Source organism: Haliotis rubra, unplaced genomic scaffold, assembly GCF_003918875.1.
Source record: "Haliotis rubra isolate DU_JTF1 unplaced genomic scaffold, ASM391887v1 Scf404, whole genome shotgun sequence".
NCBI lineage: Eukaryota > Metazoa > Mollusca > Gastropoda > Lepetellida > Haliotidae > Haliotis > Haliotis rubra.
This window is the reverse complement of record NW_025767085.1, coordinates 465467-483421: the sequence shown is the minus strand read 5'-3', so window position 1 is coordinate 483421 and position 17955 is coordinate 465467. Positions and strand designations below refer to the sequence as shown.

General features: G+C 39.0%; 1 protein-coding gene across 13 annotated transcripts in view; it reads left to right on the top strand.

Annotated features, from left to right (window-relative positions):
- The window catches only part of LOC124287689 (microtubule-associated protein tau-like), a 131404-nt gene that overhangs the window by 84576 nt on the left and 28873 nt on the right, over positions 1 to 17955 (top strand). For all 13 annotated transcript variants that reach the window (XM_046724208.1, XM_046724207.1, XM_046724200.1 and 10 more), the window contains 3 exons: positions 13786 to 14049; positions 14508 to 14589; positions 17273 to 17382. In XM_046724208.1, coding sequence (XP_046580164.1) covers positions 13786 to 14049; positions 14508 to 14589; positions 17273 to 17382 — 456 coding nt within the window. The remainder of the gene's footprint in view (positions 1 to 13785; positions 14050 to 14507; positions 14590 to 17272; positions 17383 to 17955) is intronic.

The window sequence follows — 17955 nt, the reverse complement described above, 5'->3', positions numbered from 1 at the left end:
GGTACAAATATTTGCTCAACTCTCTCATGTTCTCTTTATTTTCAAGAAGGTGGAGTGATTTGTTTGCTTATAAATATTTATACATGCGATAAGCTGAATTCCTCACAAATACACTTGAAGTGTTGTGTGTGGGTAAGCAACATGAATGGCTGCTCTTGGTCTGTGCTCCCTGATAACCTGGCTGACAGAACATCCTGTCAGGCTGTGGTAACTTTAAGTCATTTTAGATTTTTATGTGTAATGATTTACACATTTTTTTAAAAATAATTGAAACATATAATCTGGAAAGAAAGTTTTTGTTCCACTGAATGCTGAATTGTGTTCACCATAAACATACTTTGACATAAACTCCCTAGACACTGTTTTGAAGTCAAATGTATCAGCACAATTCAGTCAAGGTCATTGATCTCCCTAAATTGGTGAGAAGTTTCTTTAAAAACACATTATTAATATTGATCTATTTTTCTAATATCATCACAAGCATTAAGTAAAAATGAACCTCTTGACCACATTGATTTCTTAGACAATCTTGTGGCCCAACTGTTTTATGTCATGGTATAATACCTTTGGAATATCACAGCTATGTATAGTACATACATCACTTAAATACTTCTAAATAGAAAGTTTAATGTGATATCTTTCTTTATTTTATAAAATCGTAAATGTGATCAGCTGTTTAATTTGTTGTTGAACCAATGAGAATTATATGCTGAACAGTGCTACATGAGAACACGTTCACATTAAGCACCAACTGAAGAAAGTGTATTTTCAATTTTTTAAAATTGAATAAGTGTAACAAGACAGCTTGGTACATATACCATTATTCAACAAACATGTCAGTACATGTCCCAATGACATCACAAAGACGTGTATGGGTAGCCTAGTGGTAAACATGTAGCTTGTGAAGCTTGCTAGAATATTCATGCAGCAGTGAATGGGTACCCAGTAGGATAAGAATGTCATTTGATGGACTCTTAAGCTTCCAGGCAGCTTGGGTTGTATGATCCCTAGGGAGCTGAGAATGAAATTATGGTACACTGAACGAATAACTGGGGAATTAATGGTATGGGGGTTGAGCATGCCCCTGTATGTTGTTGAATTATAGCGGGCCTGTTATTTTGCTATAACTGACTGTCTGCATCCATGGCATGCTTGCAAGAGGTTGAGAGAGATTTTACACCACTTATAACAGTATTATGGCGCACTGCGTTTTGAGTCGAACCCATGTCTTCAGTTTGATTCCAACTCAACAATGATCCCTGCTAATATCTATCATTAATGAAGGATCTGTTTATGTTAGTTAATTTGAAAATGACTCCCCCAAATTTATCATTGTGTTTTGGTATGATCCAGATATTCATGAGCATTCTTTATAATTTGAGGTCAGATGTTCTGTACAGCAATTTCATGGGTACATTACTTCAGAATTTAGTTTGAATTCAGATGTTCTGTATGGCAATTTAACAGGTACATTACACAGTTGTCTGAGTTTGCGATGAGAAGTACAGTGATGTCATAGATACAGTGATGTCATAGATACAGTGATGTCATAGATACAGTGATGTCATAGATACATCAGATTATTATTTGAGTTGGAAGTGAGGTATCCTGCACAGTGAGGTAAGAGGTTCATTAATTAGCAGTCTGAGGTGAGATATTCTGAAGAGCCATGTCATTAGAACATTACTGGACTGTTTGAGTTTAATTTGCGAAATTGTGGACAGCAATTCACACATTCAGCACTTCACAAGCTTGAAGTGAGATCCTGTATACAGCCATTCCACATCCAACCACTATGGACCAACTTCACATCACCCGCCCAAGGCCCCTCTTGCCGCTGTCGCTGTAATCAATTTCTGCTGCCTCTGATTATTGCAGTATCGATTATTTCTCTGCCTAGAACCTGCAGCAGAGAAATTCTGGTTATCGTCACCCGACCATTTCACTCGCTCCGACACAGCCTCATCAAAATATTTCTTCTCCTTCCATGCACTTTATGAGATATTGTGAACATGCAAAGAAAAAATATTTTTTCATGATGACAGAATGAGTACCTTGCTGGGAGAACAGTTTTGCAACCTTCACAGGATTGGTTCAGGAAACTGAACAACAGCGAGGAGTCTTCTAGCATCCTGACCTAGTTTTGGTGGTTCCATATTTTGAATTTGATGTAAGCTGACGGAATTTATTGTCCTTCATACACCACAGTCAGACATTCGCGGAGATTTTGTCAAGCAACTTTGTTGCATTGAGAGGTATCTTTCTTGCATGGAGGTGACTGGAACATATGTGACTGAAGATCTAGTGAGATGATGGTACAAGGAGGTGTGGAGCTGTCCATTACTACATCCAGTGATACTCAAGAGCTGTGTTTGTTTGTAATTTAATCTGTTACACTAATTTGTAGAAGAAGCACGACATTCTCCATGGTCATCTGAGCTTCATTGACAATATCCTGATTAAGTGCAAGGGAAGTAATTGTTCAAGCTCCATTGTTGCTTTATCCACGGTATTCACCCACGGCCATACCACACGTCTACTAATCTCCGCAGTCTCCTGACTGGGTCGTCTCACGCAGGACAAGAAAGTGAGGAGCCTTGTGTTTGATGTGAAATAAAGTAGCGTACAGTGGCAGTGTGTGTCTACTGACCCCTCTGATCTGTGTGTACCTGTCCACTCCATTCACGACCCACGGTGACAACAGCTGACGATATACATACAGCGGCAAGAGGTAGTACACCTCACTTACCAACTGTGGCTCTCAGTGACAGGACTAAGTTTGGGATTTCTCCAGGTTTTGTGTATAAGTGCATCTCAGGATGACAACAAAGGTAAATTCATTTTCTTTTCATTTCAGCTAAAATGCATCATATACTTACTTAACTGATTGATTGATTTACTAATTGATTTACTTTTGTTGATGATGAAAATGTCTTTTTCGCTAAGTTAAGTTCTAGTTGATGACTGTCAACATAAATACTTTATCAAGGTTGGATAGAATGACAGTAAAAGGTTCATTTTTTATTGGTTTGACTACCAAAAATTGGTAATGATTATTACTTCAATAAGTTTGTGCTTTCTGTCAAGTCGTATCCTTATTTCTGTTATCAGGAAGATTGCAAAGTGTGCCAGAAAATGTGTATCATTTTCTGATATGAAACTTTCCTTTCATCGTGTATTTGGTATGAATGAATACATTTTCAACACTTCCTGAACATGTATAAAGGCCTGAGAGTATTACATGGTGTATATCCCCATGTGTTCCTGCCATGCTGGATGTTTAGTGATCAATAAACATATAATGGTATAGATTATCAGGCTTTAAGCAACAGATGGTGTGAAGGAGGTGATGTCCTATATCACTGTGTATTGAGACAGGCATGTTAGAGGTCGATGTGGCAACCTGCTGCTGTACCAAGCTGTCTGATGCTCCGCTGCACTTGACAGCTCCCCTTTTACTCCCCCTCCTCGTCCCCCCTCCCCTCACCCAGACAATATTGCCAGCAAAGCTATTCAACCTAGTTCAAGGAGACATGAAACTTATCAATGACAACTAACCTCTGTATTGTTTTGAAATGATGTTACAGATCTAAGTGGTGCCCCTTAATCAGCTAGGGGCATCAATCTGTTCAACATCATCATCTTAACCTGATGAAGGTGCAAGAAGTACTACTGAACTGTTAAATATTAAAGATGTTTTTATCCAATAAAATCTCACGTCTTCATGTTCTTTCATCTTCTGAATGCCTATGAAAGACTGTATTAGTTCTGAGATGGTCATATTATATTAGGTAAAAGCCTATTTCTTCAGCTTTAATATTTTTGTTAGAATATTGTGGAATATTGAATTAACTTATACTTTGTATTGCATTATGAAGGCTGTTTTCTTTATTTCTACAGAATAATTACATTTTTTCCTTTTCAATTTGTAGGATAGGAATTTTGCCCTTTGAATTGTTTTGTTAGTAATGAAAACAGTTATCATTGCCTTCACTTTGAGGCATATTTGTTGTAAACAAATTACAAATGAAAGGAAACTGTATCCCTAATCTGGCTTTGTGTATGTTAGCATTATATCAACATGAATATCTGGTCATAGCTCAGTGCTCTTTATAGTGGAGAGATATGTAGAGGGGATGCCTACATGTGTAGGACACTGTTGTGACAAGCAGTACAGGAGATGACTGGCAGAGGTTTCCATGACTGTTTCACAGGCTTTTATCCATAGATGAAGCGATATGACATTGGGCCTGTGCGATGGAATAAACAGAGCTGAATCAACCCAGTATAATATCCAGAAAAATCCATAAAATTACCAAATATGCAATGTTTCTGTGAAGTGATGCTTAGCTTTCCCAGCTCTCCATTTGGGCTTCAGGTTGGCATGGATACTGTAGAATTTCTGCCACAGATGCTGACTGTGTGATGTTGGCGGTGTTGAAACATGGATGCTTAGAAGAGATTTAGTACCAAATATCATTAAACATTCCTCAACTGGAAATAAACAGTTTCAAACTCATAGTAATCAACTTATAACATTGTGTTGGTAAAAGTAACTCTTACACTCATTTTGATTTCAGGAAATGGGAAGTTTAAAAAGTTATAATTTTCAAATAATGACTTTTTTTTCTAATTTGCCTGCCAACAGCTGTTGGGAATTCAATAAATATCCCTGCTTTGTCAGCCATGAAACCTGCTTGGAGGACAAATGGTGTCACCAATAACCTGCATGGCACATTCAACGATGTTTACAGATATGTTTATAGTTATTAATATAATATAGATATGACAACAGGATTCAAGTCATCTCCTGCACCATCTGAAGTTACAGCAGCTGTTGTCGTTGAATGTGGTTTACTTTTGCCGTGAGAGAGCATGATAATTAGTCTTTACCCCGTGGAACAGAATGTAATCTAAATGCACTGTAACATGTTGACACCCTTGGTGTTACGACCTGCTCTGACCAACTTCTGTGTGGAGTCTGTGATATAAGTGGACAATTACTAACAATTAACATTCCATATGATACGCCGAGCATTGGGGACTCTTTGTTCCTTTGGTTTCTATAATGTAGCCAGCTGTATTCATAATATTACAACATCAAACCTGTCAAACATTTTCTCACTTGTAATCAGTTCTAAAAGGAGGCGGTGGGGTAGCACAGTGGTTAAAGCGTTTGCTCGTCATGCCGTAGACCCGGGGTTTGATTCCCCACATGGGTACAGTGAGTGAAGCCTATTCCTGGTGTTCCCTGCAGTGATATTGCTGGAATATTGCTAAAAGCGGCATAAAACCATACTCACTCATTCACTCACTCACTCAGTGAGTCAGTTCTAAACATAAATGACTTATGAAAGTTTAATAAAATCTCCAATTTTTCTCAAATACACATAATGTGTCAATAGCTCACCTAATCTAGACTTACAATTGTTAGTTAAATACTTCCAAATATATCAGATTCATACTAAAAATACCCAAATTTTGTTGTTAACCTGAACACTGTTGTATCAGGTGACCATCAGTAAGGTGGCCTGGTTCCACAAGAAACTCCTAACAAGTTTCAAAGAGACCATCAGACCATGGTTCACCATTGAAGTTGTATTTGAGATGGTCAATGGCTAGTGTATAATGTAAACAATGACCCCAGAAGAGGGTGACACCAACCCTTGTCAACACTGTTATGGGTGGCGTCTCAGTTCAGTGCTGGAGAGATAACAAAATAGCAGAGTAAAGTAAGGGGATTGGAGTTGCTCCCATTACTGAGTTTAATATTGAAACATGAGGTGACTCTTGTTGACCTCCTGGCTCCTCGGGAAGGGACCCAGTTATACTTGGTGGCCGGATTGCACCATCTTTTTCTTTGCAATGTTTAAATATCACATATGAGGTGAAGTGACATCAGGTAAATGTTATACATGTTATATTTGGGATTACACTTTCTCAGTAAAGTACAGATTCTAGTCCTTTTGTTGGTTTGGGTACCATACAGGATTCGAACCCACACCCTCAGAGTCAGGCACCTAGTCGCCAGACACAGTCAGCCATCTAACCCGCTCAGCCACCACGGCTACCACGGCTACCACTAGTGGTGTACTAAAATCTGTACTTTACTGAGAAAGTGTAATCCCAAATGTAACATGTGTTACATTTGACCTTCTAAATGGCGTTGTGTATTCATAGGTTTAAGATTAAGGATTAGTTTAGTGATGTGTATGCTTGTTGGTTGTATAGTCTTGAGTTATGCTGGTATTATAGTTTTAGCCAACAGAGACAGAGCTGACCAGTCCTTGTTTTATCCTTTCAAGACTGCAGACCCGTGAAGATCCGGGGTAGAATAGGTCTTCAGCAACCCATGCTTGCCACAAAAGGCGGCTATGCTTGTCGTAAGAGGTGACTAACGGGGATTGGGTGGTCAGGCTCGCTGACTTGGTTGACACATGTCATCGGTTCCCAATTGCGCAGATCGATGTTCATGCTGTTGATCACTGGATTGTCTGGTCCAGACTCGATAATTTACAGACCACCGCCAAATAGCTTGAATATTGCTGAGTGCGGCGTAAAACTAAACTCACTCACTCACTCAAGACTGCTAGGCTTGGTAACAACAAGTACCATCTTTTAACGTCCTATTGCGATAATGTGGCCAGGGGATTACGTCACTGAACTTCCCTCGCTTGGTGGAAAATATCATGTGTACTAGTCATAAAGAAACTCAACAAGACATACATAATTTCTTTTCGGATAAATTTCCTCCACCAACTGTCACCCTGGGTCTACTGAGGACATGTTACCTCAACCTATGTTGTGCTGACAGGGAGGTCAGGATCAGATACCTACAGGTAGATTTTGTTGACATATGAAACCAATTGCTGAGACTTAGAAATTTGCATAATTATTACCTTTCATATGTAAGAATTTAGAATGGCTGTTTTAAAATTCAAATTCATTCACTGCTGAAGTTAGCTTGTTGACAGATTAATGGTGATAGGAAGTTCAGGTACCACTGACGTAAACTCTTACAGCATTCAAACACATTTCAAGGTAGATTTATTGAATTTATCCTCGGGGGTTGTTTATTGTGAGATTGTTGAAGTTATTGAAGATACCTGATTAACCTTGAAGTGATTGTGCAAGGTCTGTCTACAGGGCAAGAAAAATCAATAGAAATAAGAAAATACCAATTATCGAAGTCATGTATTTCATGAAAATGATGACAATAAAACTGATTCAGTCTTCAGGCATCTATTACCAGATAATACCACAGTACGTCTCGTGTCAACAAGGAATGTTTATGAGGACATTTGGAAGGAATAAGTATTGAATTCTTTACCTGCGATTGGCCATTTACTCACCTGAGAGTATACCCGTTGGCATTTTATTTCACATTGAATTATTTAACAAAAGATTTAGGGTAGGAATATAGTATAAAGGTGCAGGAATGGCCATCATGTGTGTTATATGAGGGTCTTCAGTCGAGTTTACATTAGCCGAAGCCTGACATACTACTCCAATAAACAACTCGAGATAAGGAGAGTGATATTGGAATACGTTCCTCTTACACCCAGTTTGATTAGAACAGATACATTTACAGGTATATTCATGTAGGTATAGGTGTTATGTGTCAGACTGTTGTGTAGTTGTTTTGGCTACCACAGAAGCATCTGTGTTTAAGGGTACTTAAATGAATGTCATGTCCACTTGTAGCCTCGATAGCTACCTAGCTGTTTATCTCAAGTGTCTCCTTGTGTGGTATCAGTCTATCATATTGTAAAGATGTGAAGGTGTGTGGTGACTGAAGGTGCCTTGGTTGTAAGGTGCTGTTAGTATATAGATTTACAAACATTCAGTTAAGTTATAACATCTTGAAATGATTTTTTACTGATCAGACATTTGTGGTATTGTTATGGTAGTATATGTGTATTGGTACAGCAGTTTGGCTACAGTAGTACTGGTGGAATAGTATTGGTATGGTGGTATTGGTACGATAGTAAGTGACCGTTCATAATTTATGGCTAGGGGGGGTGATGATGATTTTAAGGGGAGGTCATCAATTTTGTACACACGTACTAGGGGGGTCAGCAATTTTGTACATAAAAATATGTTTAAAATTATGTTCAGAAATTATGGGAAGGGGAGGGGGATCATTGAATTTGTACATGACAAGCAGGGGGGTCACTTATTTTGTACATACATTTTACGGGGGGTCATCCACATTGTACATGCTTCTCCATAAAAATCATTATCCCCCAACCCCCTCTAGCCATAAATTATGAATGGTCATGGGCGGATCCAGGAATTTTGAGGGTGGGGTGGTGGTTTCAGGTGTTTCAGTCATTTTCAAAGGGAGGGGGTGGGGTTGACCCCCCCTCCCCCTTCTGGATCCTAATATTAGTATGGAATTATTGGTATGGTAGTATTGGTACAACATTAACATCCAAAGAATAAATTATAATACTTTCTTCTTGAAAAAGCCACATAAGTTAGTTTCTGCATTTATTTCTGCAAGTCAATTCTGAGAATAATTATGTTCTTCGATTTTCTGAGATGCCTTCATTCTTGAATAATAACCATCAGTATCTATAGAACAGGAGATTCATTTGGTCTGGCTCAACCATGTGTGTTATGATAATGTTATGGGTTTGCAGCACCAGTGGAATTCATTGTGTATGTTAGCAATCATATCTTTTAATCACTAGTTGAAGGAAATTGAACAATCTGGTTCGGTAAATAAGAGTTATGCACATCATCTGTTACAAAGGTTTTGCTATCAAAGGACCTGCAAATTCATAGAATACATTTCCTAGTTAGATGTAATATGTATGCAAGTCTGGTGTCGTTTCTGTCCCAGAATCCAATGTTGACATTTTCAGCTATTCAGCCATTGTACCAATCGATCATGAGTGGAGCCTAATTATATTCTGGCCATGAATTAAAAGGATCTTAGTATTGATATGGGTCATTTGTCCATTGATCTGGAGCTGGTATACAAATTGTCCACTTTTGCCAAAAGTTGACGACTCATCCAAGTCATTGCCTGTTCAGATAACGGGTGAATGTGCATTGGGGGAGACATTCCACGGAATGTTTGTTGCCTGGGAATGTTCAGGAATCCAGGAAAGTAGCCATCCGGACTAATCCGTTGAATCATGAGACTTCCAGCTCAGCTTGATAATAGAGTGATATGGTAAGAGTGAGGACTTCTGAAGGAATGTCTGTAGTTGTAAGTGAACTATGCTCAGCGTGTGTGCTAGGGTCATGGTTTAAAGGATCGATGTGATGTGTGTTTGTTGATAATTGTTCAATGACCGTGGACTCAGTTGTTGTTTGAATGGTGTAGGGTCAGGCTAATGGAGGCCTGATCTACCCACGTGTTCAGTGCTCATTACTGGGCTTGGCTTAGGTTATAGTGATTCTTACGCAGGGAAAAATATGTTGTCTTTTCACAGTCATGTGGAAATGTGACTGTTGAAAAGAAAATTTGATTTTGTTCAGTTTATGAACGTTGCATGTCATGCTGCTTTGTAAATTATAAATTATGGATGATTGTTGCATCAGTTAATGTATTTTTTTTATGTCCAGATGCCTTTGTATTTCAGTAATGGTTGAGTTTTTGTGATATAGCTTGTTATTGTTTGAATAATTAACTCCTGATGCTAGACCCCTCTATATGAAGGGATATAACATTAATGTGTTTATCATAAGGGAATCATGTTTTGTCTAGAAACTGTAAAATTTAAACTTTCCCAACACTGCTCACAACAGAGACCATATATTATATGGTCTCTGCTCTCAACAAGATGAATCAACAAGTAGATTTGGCTCAACGCAAATATTACTTTTTAGGCCAGACCAATTTTAATTCTTGTTTTACAGATCCGCCGGTCATACTTTTCAAGAATAAGAAAAAAATAGAAGTTAATTTTCCCTGCCCAGAAAATAAAATCCTAATGTTTTATTGTCAAACTTCTAAATGTACAAGAAAAGTTTTTTTTAGATTGTGTTTTGCCCCATATACACTTTATAAATTGCCAAAAGTAAAATACTTTTAGTATTTATTTATTTTTATTTTTATTTTTTTCCCCTCCTGCCTTTAGGTTTTCTGAGGACAAAAATCTGTAAAACTAGAAATAAAATTGGTCTGGCCTAACATTGAATGAATCGTCACTGCATGAAGTAAAAAATGCTGAATAATTGTGTTAAACGGGGTACATTTAAGAAAAAATGTTTTGGTGATAGTCATTAATGTCATGGTTATTTCCCTACTATTTTTCCAACCCAGAGACAAAGTTGCTTTGAAATATTATTAATAAATATATTAATGAACAAATTATTGCCAGTTAGATGATATACATAAAGTCAATGAGGCCACTAATTGTAGTTTGTTATAACCATAGTTCATTATACCCAATTTGACCAAAACTATACCACAAGTGACAGGACAGAGACTATTAGTAAATATTAGTATATGTTAAAAGCATGGTAGGTATAAACATATTTTATGGTTATTTGAGTCACACTTTGTTAGAAGCTGGTAATTAACAGTAAATTAAGAAAAGATATTTATGCATGGCATTACTTCTATATTTCATCATGATGGTACGTTTCGGTATGGATCCTTTTACTTTGGTCAAACAAGAGTGACATATACATTACGGCTGCACAATATAACCGGTTTACCGGTATTTACCGGTTCAGACATGAAAATGATACGTATTGCGATACGCTGATTGAAAACTGGTATTTTGACTTTCATTCGGAAAACTTCGTAACACTCGGAAATCTTCGGATATTTCCTTGTTTCATTTGTGCTAAATATTATTTACAGTTTTTGTTTTGTCATGATTAAAAGATTTTATTAAAACTTAATCAAGCATAGTTATTTTGTTGTGTTCATGCTTTATAAATCAAGCATTAACTCGACTACACGTATTGTTTTGTTTAAGAATACTTCTTGCAATATATTGTAATACATATCGCAATATATGCTTTCACATCGCAATATATCGCAATAAGAAAATTCTCTGCAATACCCACCCCTAATATACATATACATGTTCTACATATTGGATCCCCTCCTCTGTATGTGTTTTCACTTAACTGGTGACTATGGAATGCTGTTCGTGTACCGACCATGTTTGTGTTTGTACATTAAGTAGGGTGAACTGTTCACTGTTTGAACAGTACCCTGTAGGTGTTGGACTTCACAGGAGTGAATGAACAATACACATTCTTGTTTACCAAAACATGCTGACTGAAGCTTTGCCAAATGAAGAGCAAATAGGTTTACTTACGTACATTAATAATATGATTACATTTCTCTAACTGACTACACAAACATAGAGAATGAATGAAGGTTTCACTCAGCTGAGGTAGGGGTTAATAATATAAGGACCGTGTCTATATGTGCTATTAAAAAGGGTTGAGGAATACCTGATTAATTCTTATGACTATAGGGCAGTGGCGTAGCCAAGTGGTTAAAGCATTCGATATTGCCGAAATATTGCTAAAAGCTGTGTAAAACTCAAAGTCACACTGAAGACCTGGGTTCGAGTCCCCACATGGGTACAATGTGTAAAGCCCATTTCTGGTGTCACCCACCATGATATTGCCGGAATATTGCTAAAAGCGGTGTAAAACTCACGCGCTTACTCGCTCGCTCATATGACTATAGGTACTCAGTCAGATGCCATATGGTCATATGAAAAGAATCAGGTGTTTTTAAACATTTTTTTAGTAGTATATATATATAATACCTTGCTGCAGATTTGATATTGATGAAAATAAAATGAAAGTATTCTGGAACATAAGCTGTCAACAGTGAAAGAAATGATTCTGTATACCCAATACGATTATGTTTTTAATTACTCCACACTTTAAGAGTAAACTGGTTTACATGTGTGATAAGGTGAGCAAGATAGTAAGTCTGAAGGCCTTTCTAAACAGTATGACAGCTCCATTTCAGTATGACATATTGAGTATGGTGCTGACAAATCAAGAATGATAGTCAGGTTTTGTCTAGGATTTGAACTGCAAACCTAAAGATTCTGGTATGTGTGGAATGAGTGATTACTTTGACTGCATGTGTTTTCAGTATTCAGTTGATTTTTTGTTTGAATTGCAATTGCATGCATTGAATAACATACCCAGACAAGTACCAACCAATATGGAAATATCCATGGTGTTTCTTTGTCACACGATGATTTATCAAGGAGGTGCTGACGTATAGAATGATTGCAGTTCCATGTAGGGTTTCCCTGAACACTGACATAAATTCTTCAGAATGCTGGTCTGATTTGCTATAAAGAGGGTGGGTGGCCATTAAGTGTTTATTGCCATTGATTATTGTGTTGTTTTGTCTGTATTTAGGACATGTTGACCGAGTTGATGAATGTTCTAAAGTGTTCACCTACACCAGAAGGGTGTAACTGTGCTATGTTTTGATGCTATGGATATCTATTATGAATGAGGTGGATACATGGTTTTGATTCCTGGCACTATTAATAATATATTTCATGATGACCTATTCCTCACCAGTACAGAAGGTTATGTGTAAAATATTAAGCATCATTCTTTGATTGCCTTTTCAAAGTTTGGAAGAACCATAAATGCAAATTTTATCGATAACTTCTTTTATTTCATATTTATAAGCGAGATGTTCAATACAGATTCCTGGTTGACAACAGTACAAGAATCTGTATTGAAACATCATGCTTACAAAATGAAAGAAATTGTTATGCATAAAATTTGTCATTAATTAAACTTCAGTGCCAGATAATGGCTTGTATCGATGTACCGATTCCACTAGTATAGAAGGAAAGTGCTGTGTATGTGTACAGATCACTGACAATCAGTGTGACACCAGGTGTTAATGTAGCTGTAATAAGTCCATGTGGCATTATAGGAGTTACGATCATCTTAGATCATCTACAAATGTTGTAGCTCTTTGCTGCAGTATGAAAGTTACGGTATGTGTAGTGTCAAGTTCGCTTTGGCCCAGTTTTTGTTGATGTTTATGAGATGTTCATGATAGCATCTAGAATCACCATATACACATCTTCTGTTTGAATCCATGGCCAACAAAATTGTAGAGAGTTACAGAGAGCAGAGATGAGATGTTCCATCTGATGCGGGTGGCAGTCTGAATGGCTGATATTTACCCCTGGTCATAGGTGACGTGTTGAGTGTGAGGAGTAAGATCATGTTAATGAATGTCAACTCCCACAACGCACTGCAAGTGTTTACCTGTGGATAACGAACATGTGGACATGTTGGTGCTGATCAGATTACTCAATGTTTCAGGACATTTGCTTACTGTGGTCAACAGTAGTCTGCATTTGTCAAGTGATTACAAGGATTCTGTGTCACCTCTTGTCAGGCATATTACACATCCTCTGACACTAACGACCAGATCACAACACAAGTGACTCAGTTCAATCATATTTTGTTCTGTGTTGATAGAAGCCCCTGTTGATAATATTGTACCAATATGACAGAGACTGTAAATAATATTCTGGACCAGGTGGACCAATGATTGGTAATATGACCAACATCTCATGCCACCAGGGTATAATAGTTAATTATCCAAGTCTCACAACCAGATCCTGTACTTTGCAAGGAGCTTACCGTTGCTCCACATCCAAACTGGGTGTCTATACATGGAAGGGTAGCACAGTGGTCCGTTTGTTGTCTTGTGTTCAAAGACCTAGGTTTGATTCCAAATTTTGCATCATATGCTCTCATATGCCAGAAATAGCTTCCATCCTGACCTTCACCTTTATGTTTCAGAGCTTAGAAAGGAAAAAGTATGGGATTGACTCGAAGCGGCCCGACTACCGCCCTGGTGGTGGAGATATCCAGATCTTCAGTGAGAAGAAGGAGTATAAGGCAGAAGCTCGAATTGATGCTCACGCCTCACCAGCATCTCGGGCCTCCCCCAAACCTGGCACCCCTCGTACCACCCCGGTCAAGTCACCCTCACCTAATTTGTCTGGTGTGAGATCAAAGATAGGATCCATGGATAAAGCCAAGCACACCCCTGGAGGAGGAAATGTAGGACTTCTGAACTTAACTCCTAATTTTATTCTTTTGATTATTATTATGATTCATTCTGGCTCATTGCAGTGTTGTGTGAAATTGTAAGTATGGTGTATGTTGTAATAAGGGCCAGCTGATTGACCATGTCTGTATAGACATCAGTCATTGGAACTCTTCTTGCTGTGAATAAGGATCACTCATGCGAACCATTCTTGCTGCAAGAAAAGGTTGCTTGTGTAAACCATTCTGGTGAATAAGTCTAACACATGTGAACCCTTCTTGTCAGTAAGAGTCTCTTGTATGAACTGTTGTTGAGAATAAGGATCACTCATGCAAACCATTCTTATTGGAAACAAGGGTCACATTTGTGTGTTCTTGTGAGTAAGAGTCATGCATGTGTGTTCTTCATAAGAATAAGGATCACTCATGTGAACTGTTCTTGTATGCTAAGATTAAACTGTGAATTGTTGCAGGTGAGGATTGTAACAAAGAAGACGGACTATACATCTGTGTCCAGCAGAGTTGGCTCCAAGGACAAGCTCCAGCACAAACCTGGTGGGTAGAACCTTCAGTCTGCCTGCAGACACCACAATCACAGGTCACAGAAAACCTGCAGACAGCACAATCACAGGTCACAGAGAACCTGCAGACAGCACAATCATAGGTCACAGAGAACCTGCAGACAGCACAATCACAGGTCACAGAGAACCTGCAGACAGCACAATCATAGGTCAGAGAACCTGCAGACAGCACAATCATAGGTCACAGAGAACCTGCAGACAGCACAATCACAGGTCACAGAGAACCTGCAGACAGCACAATCATAGGTCACAGAGAACCTGCAGACAGCACAATCACAGGTCACAGAGAACCTGCAGACAGCACAATCATAGGTCAGAGAACCTGCAGACAGCACAATCACAGGTCACAGAGAACCTGCAGACAGCACAATCATAGCTCACAGAGAACCTGCAGACAGAACAATCATTGGTCACAGAAAACCTGCACGCAGCACAATCATAGGTCACAGAGAACCTGTAGACACCACAGTCACAGGTCACAGAGAACCTGCAGACACCACAATCACAGGTCACAGAGAACCTGTAGACAGCACAATCATTGGTCACAGTGAACCTGCAGACAGCACAATCATTGGTCACAGAAAACCTGCAGACAGCACAATCATATGTCACAGAGAACCTGTAGACACCACAGTCACAGGTCACAGAGAACCTGCAGACAGCAAAATCATAGGTCACAGAAAACCTGCAGACACCACAATCATAGATCAAAGAAAACCTGCAGACAGCACAATCATTGGTCACAGTGAACCTGTAGACAGCACAATCATTGGTCACAGTGAACCCGTAGACACCACAATCATAGGTCACAGAAACCCCGCAGACACCACAATCACAGGTCACAGAGAACCTGCAGACAGCACAATCATAGATCACAGAGAACCTTCAGACAGCACAATCACAGGTCACAGAGAACCTGCAGACAGCACAATCACAGGTCACAGAGAACCTGCAGACAGCACAATCATAGGTCACAGAGAACCTGCAGACAGCACAATCATAGGTCACAGAGAACCTGCAGACAGCACAATCATAGGTCACAGAGAACCTGTAGACACCACAGTAACAGGTCACAGAGAACCTGCAGACAGCAAAATCATAGGTCACAGAAAACCTGCAGACACCACAATCATAGATCACATAAAACCTGCAGACAGCACAATCATTGGTCACAGTGAACCTGCAGACAGCACAATCATTGGTCACAGTGAACCCGCAGACAGCAAAATCATAGATCACTGAAAACCTGCAGATACCACAATCACAGGTCACAGAGAACCTGCAGACAGCACAATCATAGGTCACAGAAAACCTGTAGACAGCACAATCATTGGTCACAGTGAACCCGTAGACACCACAATCATAGGTCACAGAAACCCCGCAAACACCACAATCACAGGTCACAGAGAACCTGCAGACAGCACAATCATAGGTCACAGAGAACCTGCAGACAGCACAATCATAGGTCACAGAAACCCCGCAAACACCACAATCACAGGTCACAGAGAACCTGCAGACAGCACAATCACAGGTCACAGAAAACCTGCAGACAGCACAATCACAGGTCACAGAGAACCTGCAGACAGCACAATCACAGGTCACAGAGAACCTGCAGACAGCACAATCATAGGTCACAGAGAACCTGCAGACAGCACAATCATAGGTCACAGAAAACCTGCAGACAGCACAATCATAGGTCACAGAAAACCTGGTTGATGTCTAGGTAGCAATAGGTCACACATCTTCATGGACAGTCTCAATACAGATGTACATTAAGACAGCCATTGAGCCATCATAAGACTTGAAGTTTCCTGAAGCCACACTAAACTAGATAATACATTGGCATATAATTTAAATAAAAATGTAACATAATGTTTCTTTTTCAAATATTCAATGACTGTTAACTGCATCTGTTAACATGAATGTATAAATGAAGAAATAAGGACACAAAAAAGACAATTTGATGATGTGATGTGGGTCCTTTGGTACTGAGGCATGCAGAGACTATCGAATGATCAATTTATCATGGCCTTGAGGTAAACCCAAGCTTCTGGAGGCAGACCGAGATGAATGGAAATAATCAATAAATTATGGCCTCAAGATAAAACATAGCTACTGCTTGTAAACCTGTAGGAAAGATAATAAATTTCCTGGGATGTTGTCCTGGAATTGTTAACTCGGAATACTTGGGTCGGCTGGGTCGTCAATAGGACCTGGGTACCCAAAGGCCCACCAATATGTAGTGTGTTATATATAGTTTTATGACAAACATTCATTCAGAAACTCCATGGTTACCTACTATACAGATTGCTAATATTTACAAATCATTACCACATGGGTACAATATGTGAAGCCCATTTCTGGTGTCCCCCACCATGATATTGTTTGAATATTTCTAAAACTAAAACTCACTCACTCACTCAGTTTGACTACACAAGCATTTTTCTGACCTTTATATGTTTGTGACTTGAGACCCAAGGCGGGTACCCATGTAGTAGAGGGACAGGTACCAAGTTAATATATATGCATTCACATGTTCAAATGATCTGGAAGGTGAAAAAATCTGCTCTTAACATTATTCTTCTCGTTTATCATTTTTGTCAAGAAGTTTCTTCTGAGTGGTCTGTTCTATAGCAAGATCTGATGTTCTTCTTCAGGAGGGGGAAATGTGAAGATAGAGAACAAGAAGCTGAGCTTGGATAGTGTAACGCCTCGTATCGGTTCCCTGGACAATGCCAAGCATCAAGCTGGAGGCGGGGACAAGAAGGTAGGGGATCTCCCATCTACCCATGCCTGTGTTAGATGTGAGGCCATTTAATCAAGCTGTTTGCATTCTGCTTACTTTTATTTGCCTTTTCTTAATATTGCAATCTCTGTATAATATTATCTGATGTAATATTGTTCCATTTTAAGATCGTTATGATGGAAGATAATTCAGTGAGGCAGAGATATGATATGTTGTTACTGCAGCAGTAAATGTTTCCAATGAGGCTGTCTGTCTGGTTAGAACTGGTCTTCAGCAACCCATCCTTGTCGTAAGAGGCGACTAGGGGTTAGGATGGTCGGGCTTACAATCTTGGTTCAACCATGCCATCGTATGTCAATTGTGAAAATCGATGCTAATGATATCAATCACTGGATTGTCTGGTCCAGACTTGATTGTTTACGGACTGCTGTCACATGGCTGGAATATTGCCGAGTACAGTCTTTTGCAACAAACAAACAAACAACTAATGATGCTCTCAGAAAGTCGATTTGTACCACGGTCATATTTTTTTGTGAAGTTATTTCCTCTGTCTGCTCTTTATTCAAAGGCAAGTAGGTAATAGTGATGAATAGA